This window comes from Antechinus flavipes, chromosome 1, assembly GCF_016432865.1.
Source record: "Antechinus flavipes isolate AdamAnt ecotype Samford, QLD, Australia chromosome 1, AdamAnt_v2, whole genome shotgun sequence".
Taxonomy (NCBI): domain Eukaryota; kingdom Metazoa; phylum Chordata; class Mammalia; order Dasyuromorphia; family Dasyuridae; genus Antechinus; species Antechinus flavipes.
The window spans coordinates 176,387,259-176,407,902 of NC_067398.1; the positions used below are offsets into that span (position 1 = coordinate 176,387,259).

The following is a 20,644-nucleotide window of genomic DNA, read 5'->3' on the forward strand; positions in this document are numbered from 1 at the left end:
TCTCTCTCTATATATATATGAATAGATAGATAAATATATTTATTTATACACATCTCTAGTTTTATGTATACTATCTGTATATGAATTTGTCAAGGCCAAGAAAGAGATGTCCTTGTGGTAGAAGTTACTTTTTAAAATGTGGCAAAATGGGACAAATTTAAACAATGAAACACTAGTTAAAGAAATGCACCACAGACACTGCATCACTAAGAAAGCCAGTAACTTTACTGAATTGTCTGCAAAATACAAATTATACCTTATTTCCAGCAGGAGAAACTTTTGAAAATTTCCCACTTTTGTTCACTACAGACAGCTGAATTAAGTCCCTTGAGATACACAGATGTGGTTTAACTTAGTTATAACATCTTGTCATCTAGTGGCGACAAAGTCCAGCTTATGCCGCTGTGAGCCTCTATTTTAATATTTGTTGCAAATGCTTGTATGCCCTCATTTACAAGCTACTTTTGAATTACTGTCATTTAATGGAACCAAGTCCCCAGAAAAAAGAAAAAAAAGAAGAAAAAAGGATACAGCAAACCATCTGAAGCAATCCAAGTACTATGCCTACAGTGACCCATTTCTGCTCTACTCTAAGAAAACACAGGTACTAGCATTTAGAGTGAAAAAAAATCTGTCATTTAATTGACCTCTCTGAATTCAAAGTGAGGTATGGATCAATTTGAGGTATGCACAGGGAAGGCAAAATGTAACACCCGATTATAAAAATAACCCAAATGGACAAATTTGATGCAGACGGTATGTGGCTAAAAGCTTGGATTGCTCCACATCTTTGGTTAAAACATATTAACAAAAGCCTCTTATTACATCTACAATCTGAAGCATTCTAACATATACCAATATCCCATCAGTCCTTCAAAAGATCTGTAGTGGCAGGAAATTAACGCCATATAAGTGACGACATCACAGCAGATGGCACAAACAGGAACAGATGAAGTATTCCATGTTTAGGCAACAGCCTTTATTGAGGTTTCAAGTGGCTTAAAAAAAAGAAATACAAAGCATTTATTTTCTGAAGGAAACACAAGAAGAAAGGGGCAAAAAAAAATCTCTATGCCTAAGTTAAAGACTTGGGTAGGAAAAAATAAAACAAACATGTCCAGGTACAAGAGGGCTGACATTCTTGTTAAGAGAAAATTGGCATTGTTATTTTAAAAAATTCTCACTTTAGCTAACCAGAAAATGATCTGAGGATGACAGGAATTTTCATATTCATCATTACAAAACAGTTAAGATTCTGCCTTTGGGAAAAATATGCCTTTTTGCTATAAAACTGAACTTTCAAAAATGTTGAAATGAACAGCTTCAAAATGAAAGGCACCAATGCATACAATATACAGGTTGTGCAGCTTATGTATATCATATCATTGTCACCAATAATTCAGTTTAAAGGTGTTGCTGAAAATTTCTTAAAGTAAGGATTAGCGATTACAATCCTTGCGAGTGAACAAAATGCCACTTTGGGGTATTTTAACTTGCAATGAAGAGTGTTGCCTAAAAAAAAAGTTTCTGCAGCTTGGGTTCTGTAAAGTAATACTCCCTCAGGGCTCTGCCCCAAACTCCTTACATACAAAGGAATCTCTGTGAAAAAAAAAACAAAATTAGCTTTGCAAATACAATAAATGGTAAATTACAGAGAAAGGTACAAGGGTAAAAAAGATAGACAGTTATTGTTGACAGAAAGTGACTCATCATATTCAAAGTTGTGCTTCTTCTCATTAAATCATCTTTTAAAAATTCTCAGATTATCCCTTCACTATCTTGCCACCACTTAGATGAATTCAGTGGTGGGAACAAGAGGTGACTGGCATCCATTTTCAAGTGATTCTATTCTTTTAAATGTTCTTATAAAACCATTGTCAGAACTGCTATAAATAGCCAAGGCTTCATCTTCACCCTGGCTTCTGCTGGTTCTTTAGCTTACTTTAAACAACCACCCCCTTAGAAACTCACTTTTCCTTTTTTTCCTGTGTTGCTGAGGCAAATTGCAAGGTAAACTAATAATATGGCTATTCTTCGTATTTTCATAGACTGACCCCCGCCCCACCCGCTGACAAGTTTCTACTAACAATTCTGATAAACCCAAAGAGTTTTGAAATGACAAAGCACATTTGTGACATATTTGCATATTTTATACACGTCAAGTTAAAAATCTCAGCAAGAGACTCTAAAATGGGATCATGCTTAAGGTTAGGAGAGTGGCTTTGAATATCGTGTGTGTCTATGTGTGTTTGCATTTAATAGGTCAGGGATCCAGTTCTGCTTTTCCTCTGCATAAATATCTTTCTTTCCATGTTCCATGGTCATTTTATCAAATAGGATGTATGAATTAGTTGAATTGTATTCCGCTTAGAGTATACAAAATACGAGCACAAGGCAGACTGGCATCCTAGTCAGGCACAAACCAGAGAACTAATTGGAAAATTTTTGATAAAATTAGGAAAATAGAGTCCAGTGAGTAAAATCTCTTAGCTTCTGCCACCCAGCGGCAGCCTCTTATGATGAGAAATACACAGAAACTATGCAAGTTGATGGGGAATGGGTCTTAGCATGGCCTAAATAAATTGGATTTGTTTGTGCTGACTATCACTTTTGTATTTTATTTTATTTTTTTGCTACATGTCAATGCATTTGATTGGGAGATGAAACTGGATCTCCACATACTATGAGAAAGAAATTGTTTCTATATTCTTTCAAAAACTGAAACTACTCTTGGAGAAGAAATATAAGCTTTTTTTATGGCACTAACTTTAAAAGGAGAATGACCCAGAAAATAATCCCCAGAGACATATGTTCAATAAGTCATTGTTTCTTTTAAGGAAAAGGGACATAAAGAATCTTATATGGGTTTTCTTGTAATGGCTATTAACTCTCTTTATTGAAGGAAAAATATGATATACATGCCTTATGCAGAAGTGACATTTTAGGGTTACCTGATACACGGGGCTAGCTCAACAGCCTTATGATACTAACAGGGTTGTTGAGTACAAGTTAAAATAATACAATACTGGGTACCTGCTTCTTTTTTTCCCCATAGCATCAAGTTTCTTCACATTTTCTCTAAGTGTGGGCAAATATAACTTAGTCACTGGGTTACCTCCACATTGATCACATTTTTTTTTTTTCTGACTTATCTTCAGGATGTAACGTACCACCACTCATAGCCCATTCCAGGCAGATTTTAAAAACCAAATATTATATATCAAATTATAGTGGGTTGAATACCAACTGGGTGATTTAGGATAAAGGTCAAATTTTGATATGTACTTATTGAATTCCAAGATGCACAAGGGTATACCTAAGATCAGAAAGGGGCCCTGCATTTGATAAAATGCAAAAAAAAAATTTCAAAACTGAAAGAACTAATCAATATATACAATGGATGTCCGTTTACCCAATAGATTGCAAATGTAGTTTTTAAAATTAGATTGTTGTAATGTGGTAAATCTAATCCCACAGGTTATCCTTTTGACAACTGATTTTGATTTTGTAAAATGTATGCAGAGTAAAAGAAAACTGAAAGAAAATAGTTACTTAAATGTGCAACTGCACAAATATACCCCCCTCCCACTATTAAGATAACAAAAAACTTCTGCTATTACCATAATTATTATATATTAGAAAGCTATACACAAGCATGTTAATTTCACAGATTTTTAAAAGATTCTTAATATTTTATATAATTAGAAATACACATTTCAAAAACAAAACTTCTACAAAGAGAAAACAGTTATCTTGGTTAGCAAAGCATGGAGTTCTTCATGGCTTAGGGTAGTGCTTTCTATACAAAAAGTCCCTTTTGCTTTTTTCAGGACTGTTTAAAATATTAGCGAAGCTATCAAGAAAAAAAAAAACACATTTTGGCTTAAGTAAACTACAAAAAGCCACAAATGCTTTGCAAACTCTGTCTTACTTTTTATATGAAAATAAGCAAAATGTAATGTACATATTTTTATATTTTTATTTAATAAGTGATGCAGACCCAGAATTTTTAAAAATTAAATACGTTTAGCCCTCAAACTCCACATTTTATAAGTATGGTCCTCTTTTAAATGTCTTTGATCCTTTTAACTGAGTGCCATACTCCAATGATATGCCTGAATGTTTGTGAGCATCATTGCTATGTTAGGTGACCTCATCTGTTTCTAACATTTACCAGTGGCCACCCATTGCTGGGTCTGTCAAAACATCTATACATTTTCTATATGTTGCATAACAGCTGCTTTCTCTCTCAGTAAAGATCTGCCACTTCTGGCAAATGTTTCCTTTTGTCTATTTACATGTAAATAACGTTGAACCTGCAACATGACACTATCTATTGTAACATACATTTTGCAAAGGAGCACAACAGTGAAAAGAAGTTAGCCTTAAAATCTATTTTGTACAAGTGTTCTGTTGTACAACTCAAGTGCTAAGCCTATCTCAGCATTTCTGTTTACCTTTATACTGTATCACTGAGGCAATTTAAAAGTACTTTTACAAAACAGAGTACCTGACTTTTTTGTCCACACACGGCACATATAATGCATATCGACCCCCCATTCCCCATTAAGGTATAGCACACACACACTGCAAGAAAAAAAAAAAAAAACTAGTAGGTAATAATTTGATCATGTTGCCCATCCTTCAGAGAGCCGCATGCGCTTGACTGAGGGACTTTCCCTTTCGTCCGGCGAAGGTCTGGTGAGTCCAATGGGGGAGTGGAATTCATTCCGATGATCCTCTCTGTCGCTCCCATCATACGAGCTGCTACAGCTGCTCAAGCTGTCAACAGGAGATCTCCCCGCCTCGTGGCGCGTATGCTGTGGGTATCTCGAGGGGGTGGTGGTACGGTCTCTAGGAGGAGAAACAGGTTCTGACTTGATGTTGAGGCTTTGAGTAGAAGGCAGGGAGAGATTTGTACTCTGAGATAAGTGAGTGCTAGTGCAAGCTCTGTAGGAGGAAAGGAAACCCAGTTACAGATTGAGGAGGCCTGGAGCCCCCAGGAACGCACAATCACTCTCATCCACATAAAACATCAGTTTAAAGACTCATACCGATTCTTGTGTATGTCAAGAGTTGTAAAGAGTACCTAGGGACATATTTAGAATAAGTGGAAAGTTGAAGCATCACTTATTCAATAATGCAAGGTGATGCTACTTTTTTTTTTTTAAACCCTGTTGCAATTTTAACATTTAACTGGTTCAGGTGTTAGGTACCATTTCTCTTTAGGCTCTGACAGTCTATTTAAGAGCTTTCAAAGAGCTCTGGGCGGCAATGCCCAGAATTGTGGTCCAAGAGATGGTGGTAAGAGATTTTTCTATGTTCTTGAAATTTTGTTTTCTATTTTGTAGGACTAGAGAGTTTAGTATCTAGTTCTTGAATCAGACCTCCCTAATCAGTAAGACTGTGTTTCAGCATTTTTTTATATGTATGCACCTAAAATTTTATGATGGAGGCTTTACACATTTACTAAATAAGCATATGAATAATAGTTATATCCTTTTAATGGAAAGCAAAGAGATTTTAAGTTTTAGATGAATAAGGCCCACAAAGCTCTCCATACAGGAAAAAAAAACTCTTTCTTTTGTATAGGGCTAGGCAGCTGAGAGAGAAAAGGAAGCTAGGAGTTGAAAGGTGAATATGTCTATTGATATTTTACAGTTTGTTATAAATGAATGTAGGTTTTTTCCCCCTTGACAATACTTGTAAATAAATGAAAATTCTTTATTCCTACTTAAATATGCAGGATAAAAACAGAATTCATTTCCCCAAACTATATTGCTTTTCTTAATGTTAGTCAAGCATTGCCAAGTATGCGAAACTACAAGAATAAAGAAATTCTAAACTTATGTCTCCCTTATTATTCTAAAGGCATATATGGTCAGTTATGTGAAACTATATGGGAGAAACATATTACAAAGAAAGACCTGGTGGTGATTCAGTTGTGCTTAGAACATTTGTTCCTCCTTGCATTCCTCAAGAGCTTGCACTTCCTTCAAAATATGGGAGAAATGGTGAAACTACAGGTCTTAGGAGATAAGAATTAAACCAACCTTTCAAAGGAGATTTATAGACAAACTGTCATTGGCCAGGATCACCCAAATAGAAGGTTGCATGCAGAATTTGTGAGCATTCTAAGGCAAAAACAGGATTGCTGGTCTATATACCAGTAGGATACCATGGCAGAGAATGTTGAAAAATGTGTGCACCAGCACAACATGCCTTTCTAGGAAATTTCAAAAGTACCTTCCCCCCCCCCCCACTTTATATCAAGGAAGAGCAAAAATAATGACTTGTACACGAAGACCCACCCATCTCAAACAAAGGGATCCAAAATCTGCCAGTATAAGCTTGTATTTCATTTTTTAATTTAAAAAGAGACCTCAAGTGCTATTTTAAACTTTGCTATGAACATGTGAGTATGTGCATGTAAATTTGGGAGAAAGCATATGATGGAGGGAGTCAGCTTTGTGGAAGATACAATAAGTGCTAAAAATGTATAGGAATATGAAATTAGACAGAAATGAGAGTTTATGAGTGATGTTTTGTACAAAAGCACCACCTACTGGCAAAAAATTACTTTCCCTCTCTTATTAATGCATCATCTAATGTAGGAAATAATCTGAAAGGAGAATGATTTGTTCTTTAATAAACACTTTCTTTCTTTAACCTCTATGATTCTATAGAAGCAAATAAGTCAACATCTATCTAGACACTAAAATGACTTCATATGATGTTTCAGGTAGATTTATATTCTTTGAACAATTTAAAAACTGTTTATTATGTTAAATTCCATCTTAGTCTTATTGTATTCTCAGATGTGAATTATAGATTGTATAATAAGTCAGGGAGAAGTTAAAATACAACAACAACAACAATAAAATGCTATTTACATTTTGAGGGTAGGAGATTTGCTCTTGGCTTAAGCTTTACGTGGTGATTATTTTATGTAGCACATTGCACAGATGCTGGCACACAGTAAACACTTAATAAATGCTTATTGCCTTGTATTAAAAGGAAAACCATTTTTTGAATTTTGGGAAAGAATATTTACTAGACTACATGACTAAAATTTAATCAAATATTTTCAGGATGAATAAAAATATTTAATATACATTTATAAGGAAACTAAAAATAAAGTGGCATATCAATAAATGCCATTTCCAACTCTGTAATTTAAAATGTCTTCATTGGCAAAAGGAAATAGACAACTAAAAATTATTCTGGATCAATGAAAACTGTTGCTAATCTGGACAAATCAGACTCTCAAACCAACCTTCATAACCTCAAAAAACCCCAATGATTTTTTTACTCAGTCATAAAAGAATCTTTTTTTGGGGGGGAGGAGCTTACATTATCTGTATAATGTCTTTAACCTTTAACTAAGTAATTAGATTCTTTTGATACAAGTAATAGTTTTTTTCCCCTGAGAAAGAGTGGAACACTAATTATCCCTTCCTAACAAGAAATATTGATTTTGCCTGTTACTAGTCATGTGACTGTGCAGTCACATAGACTTTCTATGTTCTTCCCACTAGAATGGGGTGAGAATACTCTTGCCATCTGCCCCACAGGACTGTTGTAAAGAATGAACTTTGTGAATTATTAATGTTTTAAGTGTACAATACAAATACTTCAATATGACTTTTGGTGATATTTTATGATACCCTGAAAACACATTTCAAATACTTTGATAGTGAAACCTCTTTAAAAGCTTGAGGGAATAAATCCACAAACATGACACTTTTAGCTTAGCCAGCAGAAGATTATGTTAGAACTTTGCTATGAAATATAACAGCATGATTGTTATAACACAAGAATTAAGTGGTCAGTTTTCTTAATTTTAAAGAATTCTGGAAAATGAAGAACAGTCAATTAAAAAATTTTTAGCACTAGTCATGCCAAATTCAGAAATTGTGGTTTGGTGTTTGTTTAGAACATGATTTTGGATATACATAGTTATGAGGAATATGTGCTGTGATTGAATGGAACATGTGGGAGAATGATCTGCAAGCTGCTCACATTAAAGTCCATACTGAAAGTTATCATTTACTACTGATGCCAGATTTAGAACTGGGAAAACACCTACCTTTCCCCGTATTCGATCAGAGATCAAATATGACTGGATAGTTTTATTCAAATTCTTACTGCCTCCGCCTGTAAAATATATTAGAGTATCTGACCTATTTTTACCTAACCTTTTCAAAGTTGCCTGTACCCACAAATAGTCTTCTACATTATGCATTGCATACCCATATCACAAGAATAGATATCTGAATATCTGAATTAGGAGGAAAGCCTTTTTAGATAATGGGAAAACCACCTAAAACAAAGAGGGGCATTTCCTATGGAAAACCCATAGGCATTGTTGAGATTTAAAGAAGAAAAGTAACTTTTATGGAAAATGACCACTTTTTAAAAAAAGCTCACTCTTAGTCACACAATTCACTCCCACTGATCTCATAGGGCCAGGTTCTTCTGCCACAGCTCTACGCCCTACATAAAACTCCCACTAACATCAGGAACTTGTGTAGGAGATTACCACCCAAAGTGAATCATTCTTTATATTGGATGGTTAAAATCGGATGCTAGGTATTTTTTAAAAGCATAATTACGAAGGCCTAAAAAATATTTCCACTTAAAAGGATACTTATGTTGTTATCTTTATTTTTGGTAGAGTATTGATGGATTCAGTTACACTTTGATAATTATACTGGACTGCTGATGTCCGTTTTGGATTAGCTGACATTCCAAAATATCGTACTTTTTCCATATTAAACAACTTCCCTTTGAAACGTCAGACCTGTCATCCTGGATTTGACCCAATGGCCTAATAAGATTTGCAAAAACCGTTGTGAATCTTTCAATTGATTTTTGTGAAATGAATCTGAGTGACTGAAATGATTCGTTTTATAGAAATATTATATAGAAAGGGAGAGGTTTTGCCATTTAAAATAATTTTTGATAAAATTTATGTCACATTAGACTAGTATAGCTGAAGTAACTCCCTTATTGAAGCTACTTTGCTTTCTAGGAAAATGTATTTTTAAAAACATACCTTATTATTAAAAAAAGATAGAAAAAATGGTGACAGGTCTGTGTGTGTGTGTGTGTGTGTGTGTGTATGTGCACTCAGGTCTGTGAGTGTGTACATAGCCATATAAGATAAAGAAGGATTATATTTACCATATTATCCATGGACTTCAATTTAACAAACATTTATTTGTCTACTATTTAAAAGTCATTGAAAACTTGCATGATTTAAATTCTTGGGCAAGACATATATGAGGAGAAAAAGAATAGAAAGGAAATTGGTACAAAATCAAGTCATATTTTTTTTCTTTGACTTTATGTTCAATACTCAATTCCCCTTCAGCCTGGATCTGTATTCCTTATTTATTTTAGTCCACTGAAACCTTTGCTCACTTATTGAAGTCCCTTAATTGGCTAGCATAGAATCTGATCACAAATGTGTATCAATTTCTAAAAGTTACAAAGAATGTCAAAAACATAAGTGAATATGAATTTAAACTTTAAAATAGCCTGACATGTCAAAATATCTTCATTTATGTTCCTAAAAAAGCCTTGCTTGAACCTAATAATGAGGTTTTTGATTTATTACTGGGAATTTCTAAGAAAATCTTTTGATAGAAAATTAAAAAAAAAACCTATACTGACAATATTGGCTAGAATGGATTACTGTTGTGCTATTCACTTATCAATATCACATTTAGGAAAAGAAAAACATTTATTTAGGTCTAGTTTCTACTTTGTAATTTATTGTTCTTTAGGAAACTGGAAATGTGATTAATTAACAGTCATTTGGGAAATTAATATTCCTGGATTAAATGAGAAAGTCATCAAGTATTTAGAAATATACTAACATATATATCTCTATGTTTAAAGATTATCAGAAGTAACTACAACAGTTGGAGTTGTTATATTATCAGAATTTTAAGATATGTACACAGTGATTGTAAAATCATATTGGATCTTTAATGATAATGATAAAAAATTAGAAAACACATGAAAAAATATACTGTGAGGTGATATATTCTCCCACTTTTGATTTCTGGTTCTAAATCAATCAGTGAAAAGTGAAAAAGGAATTGGTGGCCTATTAGGATAGTTAGAACTGTTGTGTTCTTTTGTTTGAATTTAACATCTTTATTTTTTCTGGAAATTTATCTGGAAAGACACACATAGATATACACACAGATACACGCATGCATGCACACACACACACACACACACACACACACACACATTGATTCAGTCATCTTGACTGGATTCAGAAGAAATCTGAAGGTGTATTGAAATAGCATAAAAGGATTCTTTAGCTTTAAAGGGAAAAATAGTCTGGAAATATTGAGGGAAGTCCTTCATGGCTTAGGGTTGTACTCTTTACTGTACACAAAATTTAAGGATATTGATTCCTGATGTTATCCTTAATAGTACTTCACAGGTACTACTACATATATGTAAAAAAATTGCTTAATTGATCATTTCTTTCTTCAAAATTCTTCTTTACTAAAACACTACTCTAAATCTCCAGGTGTCATGGAACTTATTTTGGGTTCTAAAAATTTATACAACTGAAATGGAAACTATGACCAACCTTATTAAAGTACAAAGGCTTCTAAAGGTTTGGGATGAACTAGGCTTCTTGTACAGCTCTATTCAGAGAGGCTTGTCTCTAGGAAAATGGATGATTTTTTTTTTCTAACTACAGTGATTCACAAAAATCATGGTCAAAATCACAAAAGAGTTGTGATTTATATTGCTGGAAGGAATAGTCGTATGAATGAAATCATGTAGCCTTTGAGTTATGGAAGTTCTTTACTTGTTTTGCCATTTATCTTTTTAAAGATGTGAATTTGGAAATGACAATGCAGTAAATGAAAAGTGAACAAGGATGGCTTGAGATCTGATTTGTATTCTTTTTGGTTAATGTTTGATTATTTTAAAACAGGAAATCAGTGGAAACAATTGGAACTAAATACTGACAGGGTATTTGATATTTCCAATTTCTTTGGAATTTTTCACCATTGTGGTAGTAAGAGATTTAGGTAACCTTTTATCTTATAAATGAAATAACTTTATGAAAAAGCTCATTATAACAATATAAAATTTTAAGGATCTACAATATCAAAAGCAAACCACTATATTCCTTTTGCTTAAATAGGACTTTTTTGCATATTAAAACTGCAAATATGGAGATATTAGAAATGCTTAAAATAATTTTCTAGAATAAAGCATTTCCTGGTGGTTCTTTGTTTAGTTAGAAATAGGAGCCTGTTTTGGATATTAATCTCTCCATTTATGATATAACAATACAGGTACTCCTGTACTAAAGAAATACCCTCAAACCACCACAAGAGGGCAGGAATATACATTTTCTGGTTTCAGAAAACAAAAATTAATATTCTATTCAGATTTAGGTAATTAGGTTATATTTTTACAAGGCAGTTACAAATATATGAAGTCTGCATGTCAGTTGAACAGATGGAAATATGACAATTCTATGATCAGATTTTTACCATGCAAAATTTTATTTTCATTTATTTTTAATAAGTTTGACTCAATTATATTAGAAACTTTTTAGAACTACCAACCACCCTATTTCAAATGAACTTTATATTTTCCTTGGAGAAAAACATAAAACAGATATTTTCTATTTTATTTTTTACCACTCTGAAAGATATACCAATGCATTTTGCTAATATAAATGAAAAACTATCTTTTTTGTTGAGGAATATATGATATCAATTAATCTATATACTTTAAAAAGGTGTTGATTAACATGTTTTCAGTTTCAATGAAGGCAATAAAATAATGGCAAACTTTAGGTTACTGGACCCTAACACTCTAATAAATTTTATGAAGCGGCTTTATCTCTTATAAGACTATAATGCAAAAGTAATATTGCTTACCCCAATTGACTGAGGGCAGATGGTGGCATGTTATGTAGGTGTTGCTGTTGCCAGCCAGTTACTGAACCAAGATGAAGAGCACTGGCTGTATTAAACCCAGAGAGAGATGATAAATCTGCACTACTCAGTGAGTACTCTAGATTAGGGAGGGAAAAGATAATCACAGACAAATAATTAATTTAAAAATGATTAAGTAGTGACCAGAATCAATATTTATATTTCCTAACATTTTCATAACTGCAATTATTTCACTTCAAAAAGACAAGGGAGTCATTTTTAAATTAAAAAAAAAAGGAAAATGCTAAATGTGGGGGAAGAGTAACACTCCAGATAAAACCATCTAAATATTAAAAGTATAAATTTCTAGAATGCATCATTTTTACAAGGCTGGACTATATGCATTATATTAAATTTCTTCAGCTAGAAAGGTTTCTTAAATAACATTTTTAAGAGACAGTTTATAAAGTGTTTTTTCCATGTAAATCAATGAAGTAATCTCTTGGATCTCTTGGCTTTTCTCATTTATCAGATATAGTGATTGAGACTTTCAACTATTTAAGAAAGAAAAGATCTCTAAGTTCAACTAGTCTTCATAGAAATATTGTGTACACATAAGGAATCACCATAAATGTTCTTGACTGACTAATATAATTTTTTTTGGTCTTTCTTGTTGTTAAATGTACTATTTACACTTTATGAAGATACTCACCAGTACCATATGTTGTTGAAATGGCTGATGGATACCCTCCCATTCCTTGCCCTGGTAAAGTAGGAGTTGCTACGGAAACCACTGGAGTGGCCAATGACTGAGCAGACTGGGAGTTATTTATCCTTTGATTCTATTGAAGTAAATAAAAAGGACATTATTGATTGATTTCAAATAAATTAAACATATTATATTTCAGTATTAATTTTCACATAAAAACATATCTTGGTACAAATTTCATGAAATTAATCATTTAACATGTGCCTCTATGAACTCTGCCAACCCTATCATTTACAATCCTTCAAGAGACCAACTGTTACCATAGTAACCCATTACATCAGTATCTCCTAGGCAACTGAACTAGTAACAAGCAGGATAGCTTTATTGTGGGTAAAAACAGACCATGTGGAAAACTGATGAAATATGTATACTGTACTTCCATTGTTTCTTTCCTTATTCAAATGCAAAATTTTTTTTCATTAAAGTCAACAATAATGGTTTTTATGTGAAATTCTATAAGCAGTACCATAGTAATGCTGTATGTCAAACTTTGACCAGCAGATGGTGCTCTGACCACTTCATTCTTTCCAACCCCGAGGTTAAAAAAACTTCTCTCAAACTAGGAAGCAAAGCAGTTAACATTTATCTGTAAGTTCTTTACTTCAAGAAGGTTTAAGGTCCACATAAACCTAATGACTACAAGAAACCTAATTACTAGAAAAATACATCATAATAAGGATATAAAATACCTAACCAGAGAGTTTTAAGTCCTTTTTGTATGCTACAAAACAGACAAACTGTTTAAAACTTGGCACTATATAGAGAGAGGTTAAGCTGGAAAATATAATGACCCAATGTTCTTTTCACCTCTGATGCATACTGGAAATTATAAATATTTAAAAATTTAGCAATATCGACCCTTTGTGGTAATCTCTAACGTTTCTCAATTTCACCACAGGCACCAAGTCCATCTAAAAATAACAATCAGTTTCTTTGCATGATTAAATTTAAGGGAGCACTACTACCACTTACCAAAAGCAGATCGACATCCTCAGACTGAAAGCGTAGGAAAGGAGTATTAATAATTAGTGTGAGTAAATATATATCATTGGGCAAATTCCTTTCAACATAATGAAAAGCATCCTCTGATAGGCACAACAATTTAAACAGTTTTTAAACCCAGTCTATAAAAATAACTCCTTACAAAGGCATTCTTTGTTTCCTCTAATGAGATGTTTGTCTCAAATGTGAAGACAATCTATCCTGCTTTCAGCCCAGGTCATTGTTTCAGCATTCATTGTTTCACCACCAGAGAAAAGATGACACTACCAAACTTCACTGGTGGGTGAGGCTGGAGAGTGGCACCTGGTTGCCAGAGTCCTGGCCATTCATAGATAGAATCCCCAGGAAAGTGTATCAGCTTTAAGAGCTCTAGAATAAATCATTGATAGAGAAAGCTTGTCACTGCTTCAGTCTGCTGGAGTGTAGCCCTGTAGGAGACCATATTTATTAATTCCAGTCTTTTCAAAAAGGGTCTCTCCATTTTATGTGATTTGGAAGGGAGAACAATTTTCAAAATTAATCTGTACTGTGTCGTAATATATTAATCAGCTTACAGTACAATTTTTGCCTTGATATATCCCTCAACAGAAGAAATGTGTTTACAGCATAAACTAAATCTGTCTACAGAATCCTTTAAAAAATCAGGTGTGTTTCTATGTTCTCACTCTTATGATAAGCTAATTTGCAAAACACTGATGTGAAGCCTTTTATTGTCAAATTGAGTCCCATTATAATATACCGAAGGCTGTCATGTATAGGAAGAAATCAGATAAGTATATAGGCCCAGGGATTCTTTATGTATTATTTTGTTCCTTCTCAGAAATGGCTATTACTCTTTATCATTGTAAAATATGACCCTTGTTCTTAGAGTGAATGGGATTAAAAATAGTTTGTCTTTGGCCATTGTATTTATTAGTAGCAGTGAAGCTTAAATTGAGTTTAAGCAGAGATGTATAAGATACACTAACCATCACTACTGAAATGAATCTAAGAAAGGAGTCAATAGGAAAAAAAATCATTTTTTAGAAATTATAGAGAATGTTTTGCATTTTCAACATCTTGAAAATGTCTACCAATGAATGCAGTTAAAAAGATTATTAACACCTTAATTTCCTACAAATTATATTCTCTCACTGAGTGAATATCTTATATAACATAGTGATGTAGAATGAATGATTCTTTCTAAATAGAAACTAGAGACACCACAATGAGGATATTGTCCATGTGCCCTGACACCAGCATTATCAATGGGCCTTTCCTGAACAGTCTTGTTTTTTTTTTTTTTCCCTATTTAAAAAGGAAAAGAAAAAGGAAACTAAATAACAGAAACAATATCTAGACACCAAGTGTCCTAACAGAGATACAATTTTGTTTTTATATTTGACGTTGAGGAATTGTTAAAAATGATCAGATATGTTTTAAGAATTTACTATGAGAAACAATATATTAAGAAGGTAACAGAAAATACATTAAAATGTAGTCTAGTATTACCACTGATGGCATTGCATTCTTGCTGCCTGGTGGAATAAGGACTCGGAGATCTGGTTTACGGTTGTTCATTCCCAGATTCATCGGTGGTGGAGATTTTGCTTGCATATTCTTATTCAAGTTTCCAGGTGAGACCAGCAAACCTGGTGAGTTTCGGGGGTTACCATACCCATTCCCTGTTTAAAAAAAAAGTTTTTTTTTTTTAAAAAGGAAATCCATATTCAAACATATTTTAAGATATAATGTCTGTCAAAAAGAAGAGAAAAACAATTTAATACAGCTTTAAAGGTGTAAAGTACAACAGTAAAAAGGCAATGGTATTACTGAATTTACTGTGAACAATATTAAAAATAGTTTTAAAAAATGAATTCATACAATATTTGGATATATTCAAAGCAGAATTTTACTAGGAATAGTTTTTCTAAGCAGATTGCTAAGATGAACTCGTGTCCTTAAAACTTTTTTTTTTTTTTTTTTTACTATTTAGAAAAGCCAGGAAGAAAGTCAGACAGTCTTATGGTCTAAGAAAAGCATACAATTGTGCTGCTTTAATCGACTGGCACAACATAGGGATCTGACTTTCCTTCCTGATTCACTCCCTTTTATTTCACTGTTGTTGTTGTTTTTTCCCTTAAATGAAGCGAGGGTATGAGAGCAAGACTGTAATTTCTAGGATGTGAAGGAGGAAAAGAAGCTTCAGGAAGATTCTTAAATCTTTTTGTCATTCAGTTCCCCTTTTATTGGAGCAAATTCTCCCAACAGTTGTTCTTCAATCCTTCTTGCCCTTTTTGGTATGTTCTAATAATAACTCTGATGGGCTGGTTCTTTTGACTGGGTTCCCATAGAACTTCAGAGGGCAGCACTTCTGCCCAGTAGCTGCAATGAGCTGAGGCTGCCATAAAATGCTGATTCATCACAGTAAGGGAGCAGCCACCTCACAAGGCAGTAGGGGAGTTCTGAAATCTCAGATGTTTAGCCTGAGTTGAACAGGGTAGAAAAATGGATATTTGAAGGTTTCTGCTATCCTGTTTTTCAAAATACATGAAAAAAAATTGCACCTTGACTTTCTATTCAGTGACATGTAGGGCTACAGAGAAAACCATCTGGGAAGTAATCTAAGCCAGGATGAGAGGAAATTCTGAAATCAGATTCTCTACTGTGATTAATGCAGGATAGAAGAAACCATGCTATTATATAATCTCAGAGTTAGGAGAGATCTCAGAAGGCCATCAAGTACAGTGAGTATGTGAGCAGGAATCCTTATTACAACATTATTGAAAGTGATTATCCAGCCTCCAGTTAGGTATAGCTCACTATCCACCTCAGACAAAACACTATACTTTTAGATAGCCTTTTTAAAAATCTTCTAATTTCCTAATACAGAACTGAAATTTAACTTTACTGGCTCCCTATTACTTCTAGGATCAAATATGAAATCCTTTGGCTTTGAAAGTCCTTCATAGCTAAGTAATTTCCTATCCAGTTTTTAAAAAAAACTAATTTTTTAAAAACACCTTTCCACATACTGACCCACAAACTTCATCTCTAGATTCCAGGCATTTTCACTGACTTCAAATTCCAAGACCTAGAAATTTCTCCCTTGTCAGGTTCACTTCCTGGCTTGACTTTCTTCCTTCACATATTATTTCTAATCTAATCTTTTGCAAGAGGCTTCTCCTTGGTTCTAGAAACAAATTACCCTGTATGTATCCTTTGTAGATCTATTTTCATATTTTAAGAATTATTAGAATGTGTCTCCTTGAGTGTAAAGATTACTTTTTCATTTCTTTGCATCCAAAGAATTTAGCAGAGTTCCTGGAATATAGTAATACTTAATAAATAAGTAAATGTTTATTGATTTGACTTGACTTTTTTCTTTTAATCAATTCTTTCTAATTTTGCTATGTGAGGTATAAGTAGAAGTTTAGTCTGTCTTCCATATAATAATGGTTCATTTACTTAATGATAAGTATCACATTTTCTTTCTCTCTTTCCCTTCCCATTCCCTGCCAAAAAACTCCATGTTATTCAGGATAAACATATGTACTTTCTACAAAAAAATACTTATATTGCACAGAGTTTAGTCCCCTCTCTATTCTGGTCATTCTCTTCTGAAAACAATATGGTTTTTCAACATTCTAAAATTGTAGTACTCAGAACCAAGTTCTATATTCCAGATATGGACTAATAGGGACAGAGTACAGAAAGACTATCACCTCATGTGTTGTGTAAAATAAGCTTCTTTTAATGTAGTATAAGATGGCATGAGTTTAATTGCAAGGTTTTAAAACTACATTGTACTATCTTTCCCTTCCACCTTTTTGGCACCTGCAAATCCAATAAGTACTCCACCAATGAATGCCTCCATGTACATTATTGATAAAAACAGAAGAGGGCAGAGTTAAGGCTAGAATAAGGTATTCTATCACCAGGGACCTCTCTCCATTTTGGCAGTGATCAGCTAGTCACTGCTTTCTGGGTGTGATTACTTAAATGGTTCTGGATTCACCTAATTGTACTAGATTTTCATCTATATCTCCCTATGTGTTCAAAAGGATATAGCAAGGTATCCTGAAGAAAATGAAATCTGTCAAGTGTTTTTCTGAAATCTTGGCACACTCTATGTCTGTAGCTTTCTCCTAATGTATCAGTTTAGTAACACTGTCAAGAAAGGAAATGAGGCTAGACATGACTTCTTGAAGAATTTATGTCGGCTTATTGCTTTTGTAGATTTGAAACTAGAACCAGTTATCATTAGCTAAAACTATAATAAATCAATAAGAAAACTAGAAGGCTCTTCTAGGGGAGCCTGAAGAAAGCATTTCTATCACCATCATCTCAATAGCAGCAAATGTTTATTGAATGACTGATTTCTATATGCATGGAATTGTGTGAAATATGAAAAGTTAGGAAGTTATGATTTCTGCTTTCCAGGAGTTCAAAGCATTAAAAGAAAAATAAGAACATAAAAGTAGAGTAGAAAGAGATATGAATATTTTATATATATATGTGGTGATTATTGGTTATGAATAGGAAGGAAAAGTCACTATGAACTGAAATAATACCTCTCCCCCCCAATCATAAAAGAGATGGGACTTGAAATTTATACTTGAAAGATGAAAAGAGGAAGAAGATACTATTTCAGATAGGAGAAAGATATGAGCAAAGACGTGTTACAAGTGATTCTCAGAGTTACTTACATTACAGATTGGTCTATGTGCAATGGTTTGTTTGTTGGAGGAGAAATAATGTGGGAAAGACATAATTATAAGATTCTAGATTTAAAGATCAAAGGGACCTTAGGTATCATGTTTTTCATTTCTTATTTGACATGTGATAAAGTAGAACCAGAGAGAGGCCCAAACTGACTTGATCTAGACCATACCTTGCTTTTTCCATTATGATATGTTATATTTATGCCCAGAATATAAAAGATCTTGAATGGCTATGGGATGGACTTGAAGGCTGCTGACATAACTTCCAATTCTATGGTATTTTAAATGTCGGGCTTTGTTCTAAGTGTCAGGAATCTGAATTTAATTATTTTTTAAAATAAAATTTTGTTTTCAATTAACAAGCATTTGTTTTTCTTCCTCCCATCTTCCTTGTTCCCCCATTCCTCTCTTTTAGATACTAGGGGGAAAAATGTATCAAACAGCCCCTAAACAACCCTCCCATATTAAAATGTCAGGACAATTATTTAAGGTCTTTAAATGTAGTTGAGAAATAACAAAAACATCCATTATCTTAATTTTCATTACAGTTAATACAAATGATTTTCTATTGAGAAAAAATAGCTGTGTATGTTATTAATACTGTCTCCCTGAGATCAATATAAAACAAAGTATGTGTTCATCTACAAATGTGGGGACATAAAGTTATGCTTTAATAAATCTAGAATAATTTTATATTTAATTCTTAGTGAATATTATGCATCTATTAGTTTAATTTTCATTAATTGGATTTACTTAGGAAGATATAAAATGAAATCTAAGAGAAATTTTGCATTGTACATTCTTGTCAATTGAAATTCATACTGATACACTGAACATGTGTCACTCAGCTATTAAACCCCTTGTGAGATTTGGTTTAAGTAAACAATCAAATGGAAAATTAGCTGGGTAATTTCAAAAGAAAGGAAAAAAAGTCAGTTAAGTAGTGCAGTGAAGCTTGAATAGATCAGAAGAAATGGAAGTCTAGGCTTGTTCTATGCTGATACTGCTTTGGTTTGCATACAGGAGCTATTTTGCTAAAAGGAAGTAAAACCGCCTTGTGAAATGTGTTGTCCTACGATATGACAAGTACTGGCCCAATGTGAGAAAATGGAAATGCTTCACAGTGGCTGTGCAGTCAATTGTTGCCCCCACCCCCACCCCTTTTATATAGTAAACTTCTTGAGAAATTCCAGCAAAACTCACATCTTCTTTGCCCAGTTAAAAAAAAATTGAAAAATAAACTGATATTTTAGTTCTGTCTGGATAACATATAAAACTGATATGTTATTTTCCATTATTTAGAAACCATGCCATTCTAAAACACTGGTCACCTATTCTGATACATTTACATGCTGATGTAAAATATTTGGAGCAATGATGACACTTTTTTGATTTGTATTTTTAGAGCATAGTGTTATTTTTAAGAACTATTACAATCTGCTTTTTACTAGTTGATTCCTGCTGTTTTTGGCATCTTATGCCAGCTAGCATTTTGGAGCCATATAATAACCATTTCTGTTTCCAGCCACCAAATTGTTATTCTTTTGGCATAATATAGATTCAGGAATGCAAGGCTGTGGATCCTAAACCAGTGATATAGAAACCTATCATTTGAAAATCAATGATGAATACATGCATGTGGTTTATAGCTAAGGAGAGCCTGCATTTAAGCCAGCTCAAAAACCGCATCCTCCTCCTTACTCAGAAAGCTGCGGCCAGCTTTGAAGCAGCTGTCCCACCTTAAGGTAAATTTACCAAAGAAAATGGAGCCATTTACATTCCAAGACCCCAAACCCAGAAAACCATCATATACAAAGGGGTGTCCACATGTGTGTATGTGAGAGTGGCGTGCGCGGGCACACACACACATACTCACAGAGCGCATACATACACAGCAAAGAGCAAAAAAGCTATCCTCATAAACCTTCTAATATACAGATTAAACCTTTACTTTACCCTATACTTTAAAATTACCCTCTGCCTAGACCATTATCAATTTAGATGTGACTGCATTCAGAATGTCACATTCTACTAACCACTTGAAAGGACAAAAATTATATAGCATGAATGAATGGATTTCCTGATTATAGATTATAAGAAAATTAAGAACAGATGAATTTTAGAACCAGTTCATTTTAGAATTTTTTGATTAAAAATTATTCCTCCAAATAAAATAACTTGGGGAATGGCAACATAATTTATTCAGAATAAAAAAAAAGAAATTTAGGTGTTCAAGTTTC

The 20,644-nt window shown here is 33.4% G+C and overlaps 1 protein-coding gene across 16 annotated transcripts in view; it reads right to left on the reverse strand.

The window, feature by feature from the left end:
- Positions 1-203: 203 nt before the first annotated feature.
- The window catches only part of MEF2C (myocyte enhancer factor 2C), a 211,104-nt gene continuing 190,663 nt past the window's right edge, over positions 204-20,644 (reverse strand). For 8 of the 16 annotated variants that reach the window (XM_051993351.1, XM_051993334.1, XM_051993401.1 and 5 more), the window contains 5 exons: positions 15,193-15,365; positions 13,672-13,695; positions 12,643-12,772; positions 11,934-12,069; positions 204-4,950 (listed from right to left, as the gene is read on the reverse strand). In XM_051993351.1, the coding sequence (XP_051849311.1) occupies positions 4,629-4,950; positions 11,934-12,069; positions 12,643-12,772; positions 13,672-13,695; positions 15,193-15,365 (785 nt within the window). In that variant the 3' untranslated portion in view covers positions 204-4,628. The remainder of the gene's footprint in view (positions 4,951-11,933; positions 12,070-12,642; positions 12,773-13,671; positions 13,696-15,192; positions 15,366-20,644) is intronic. The other 8 variants (XM_051993458.1, XM_051993433.1, XM_051993449.1 and 5 more) reach the window with 4 other exon arrangements.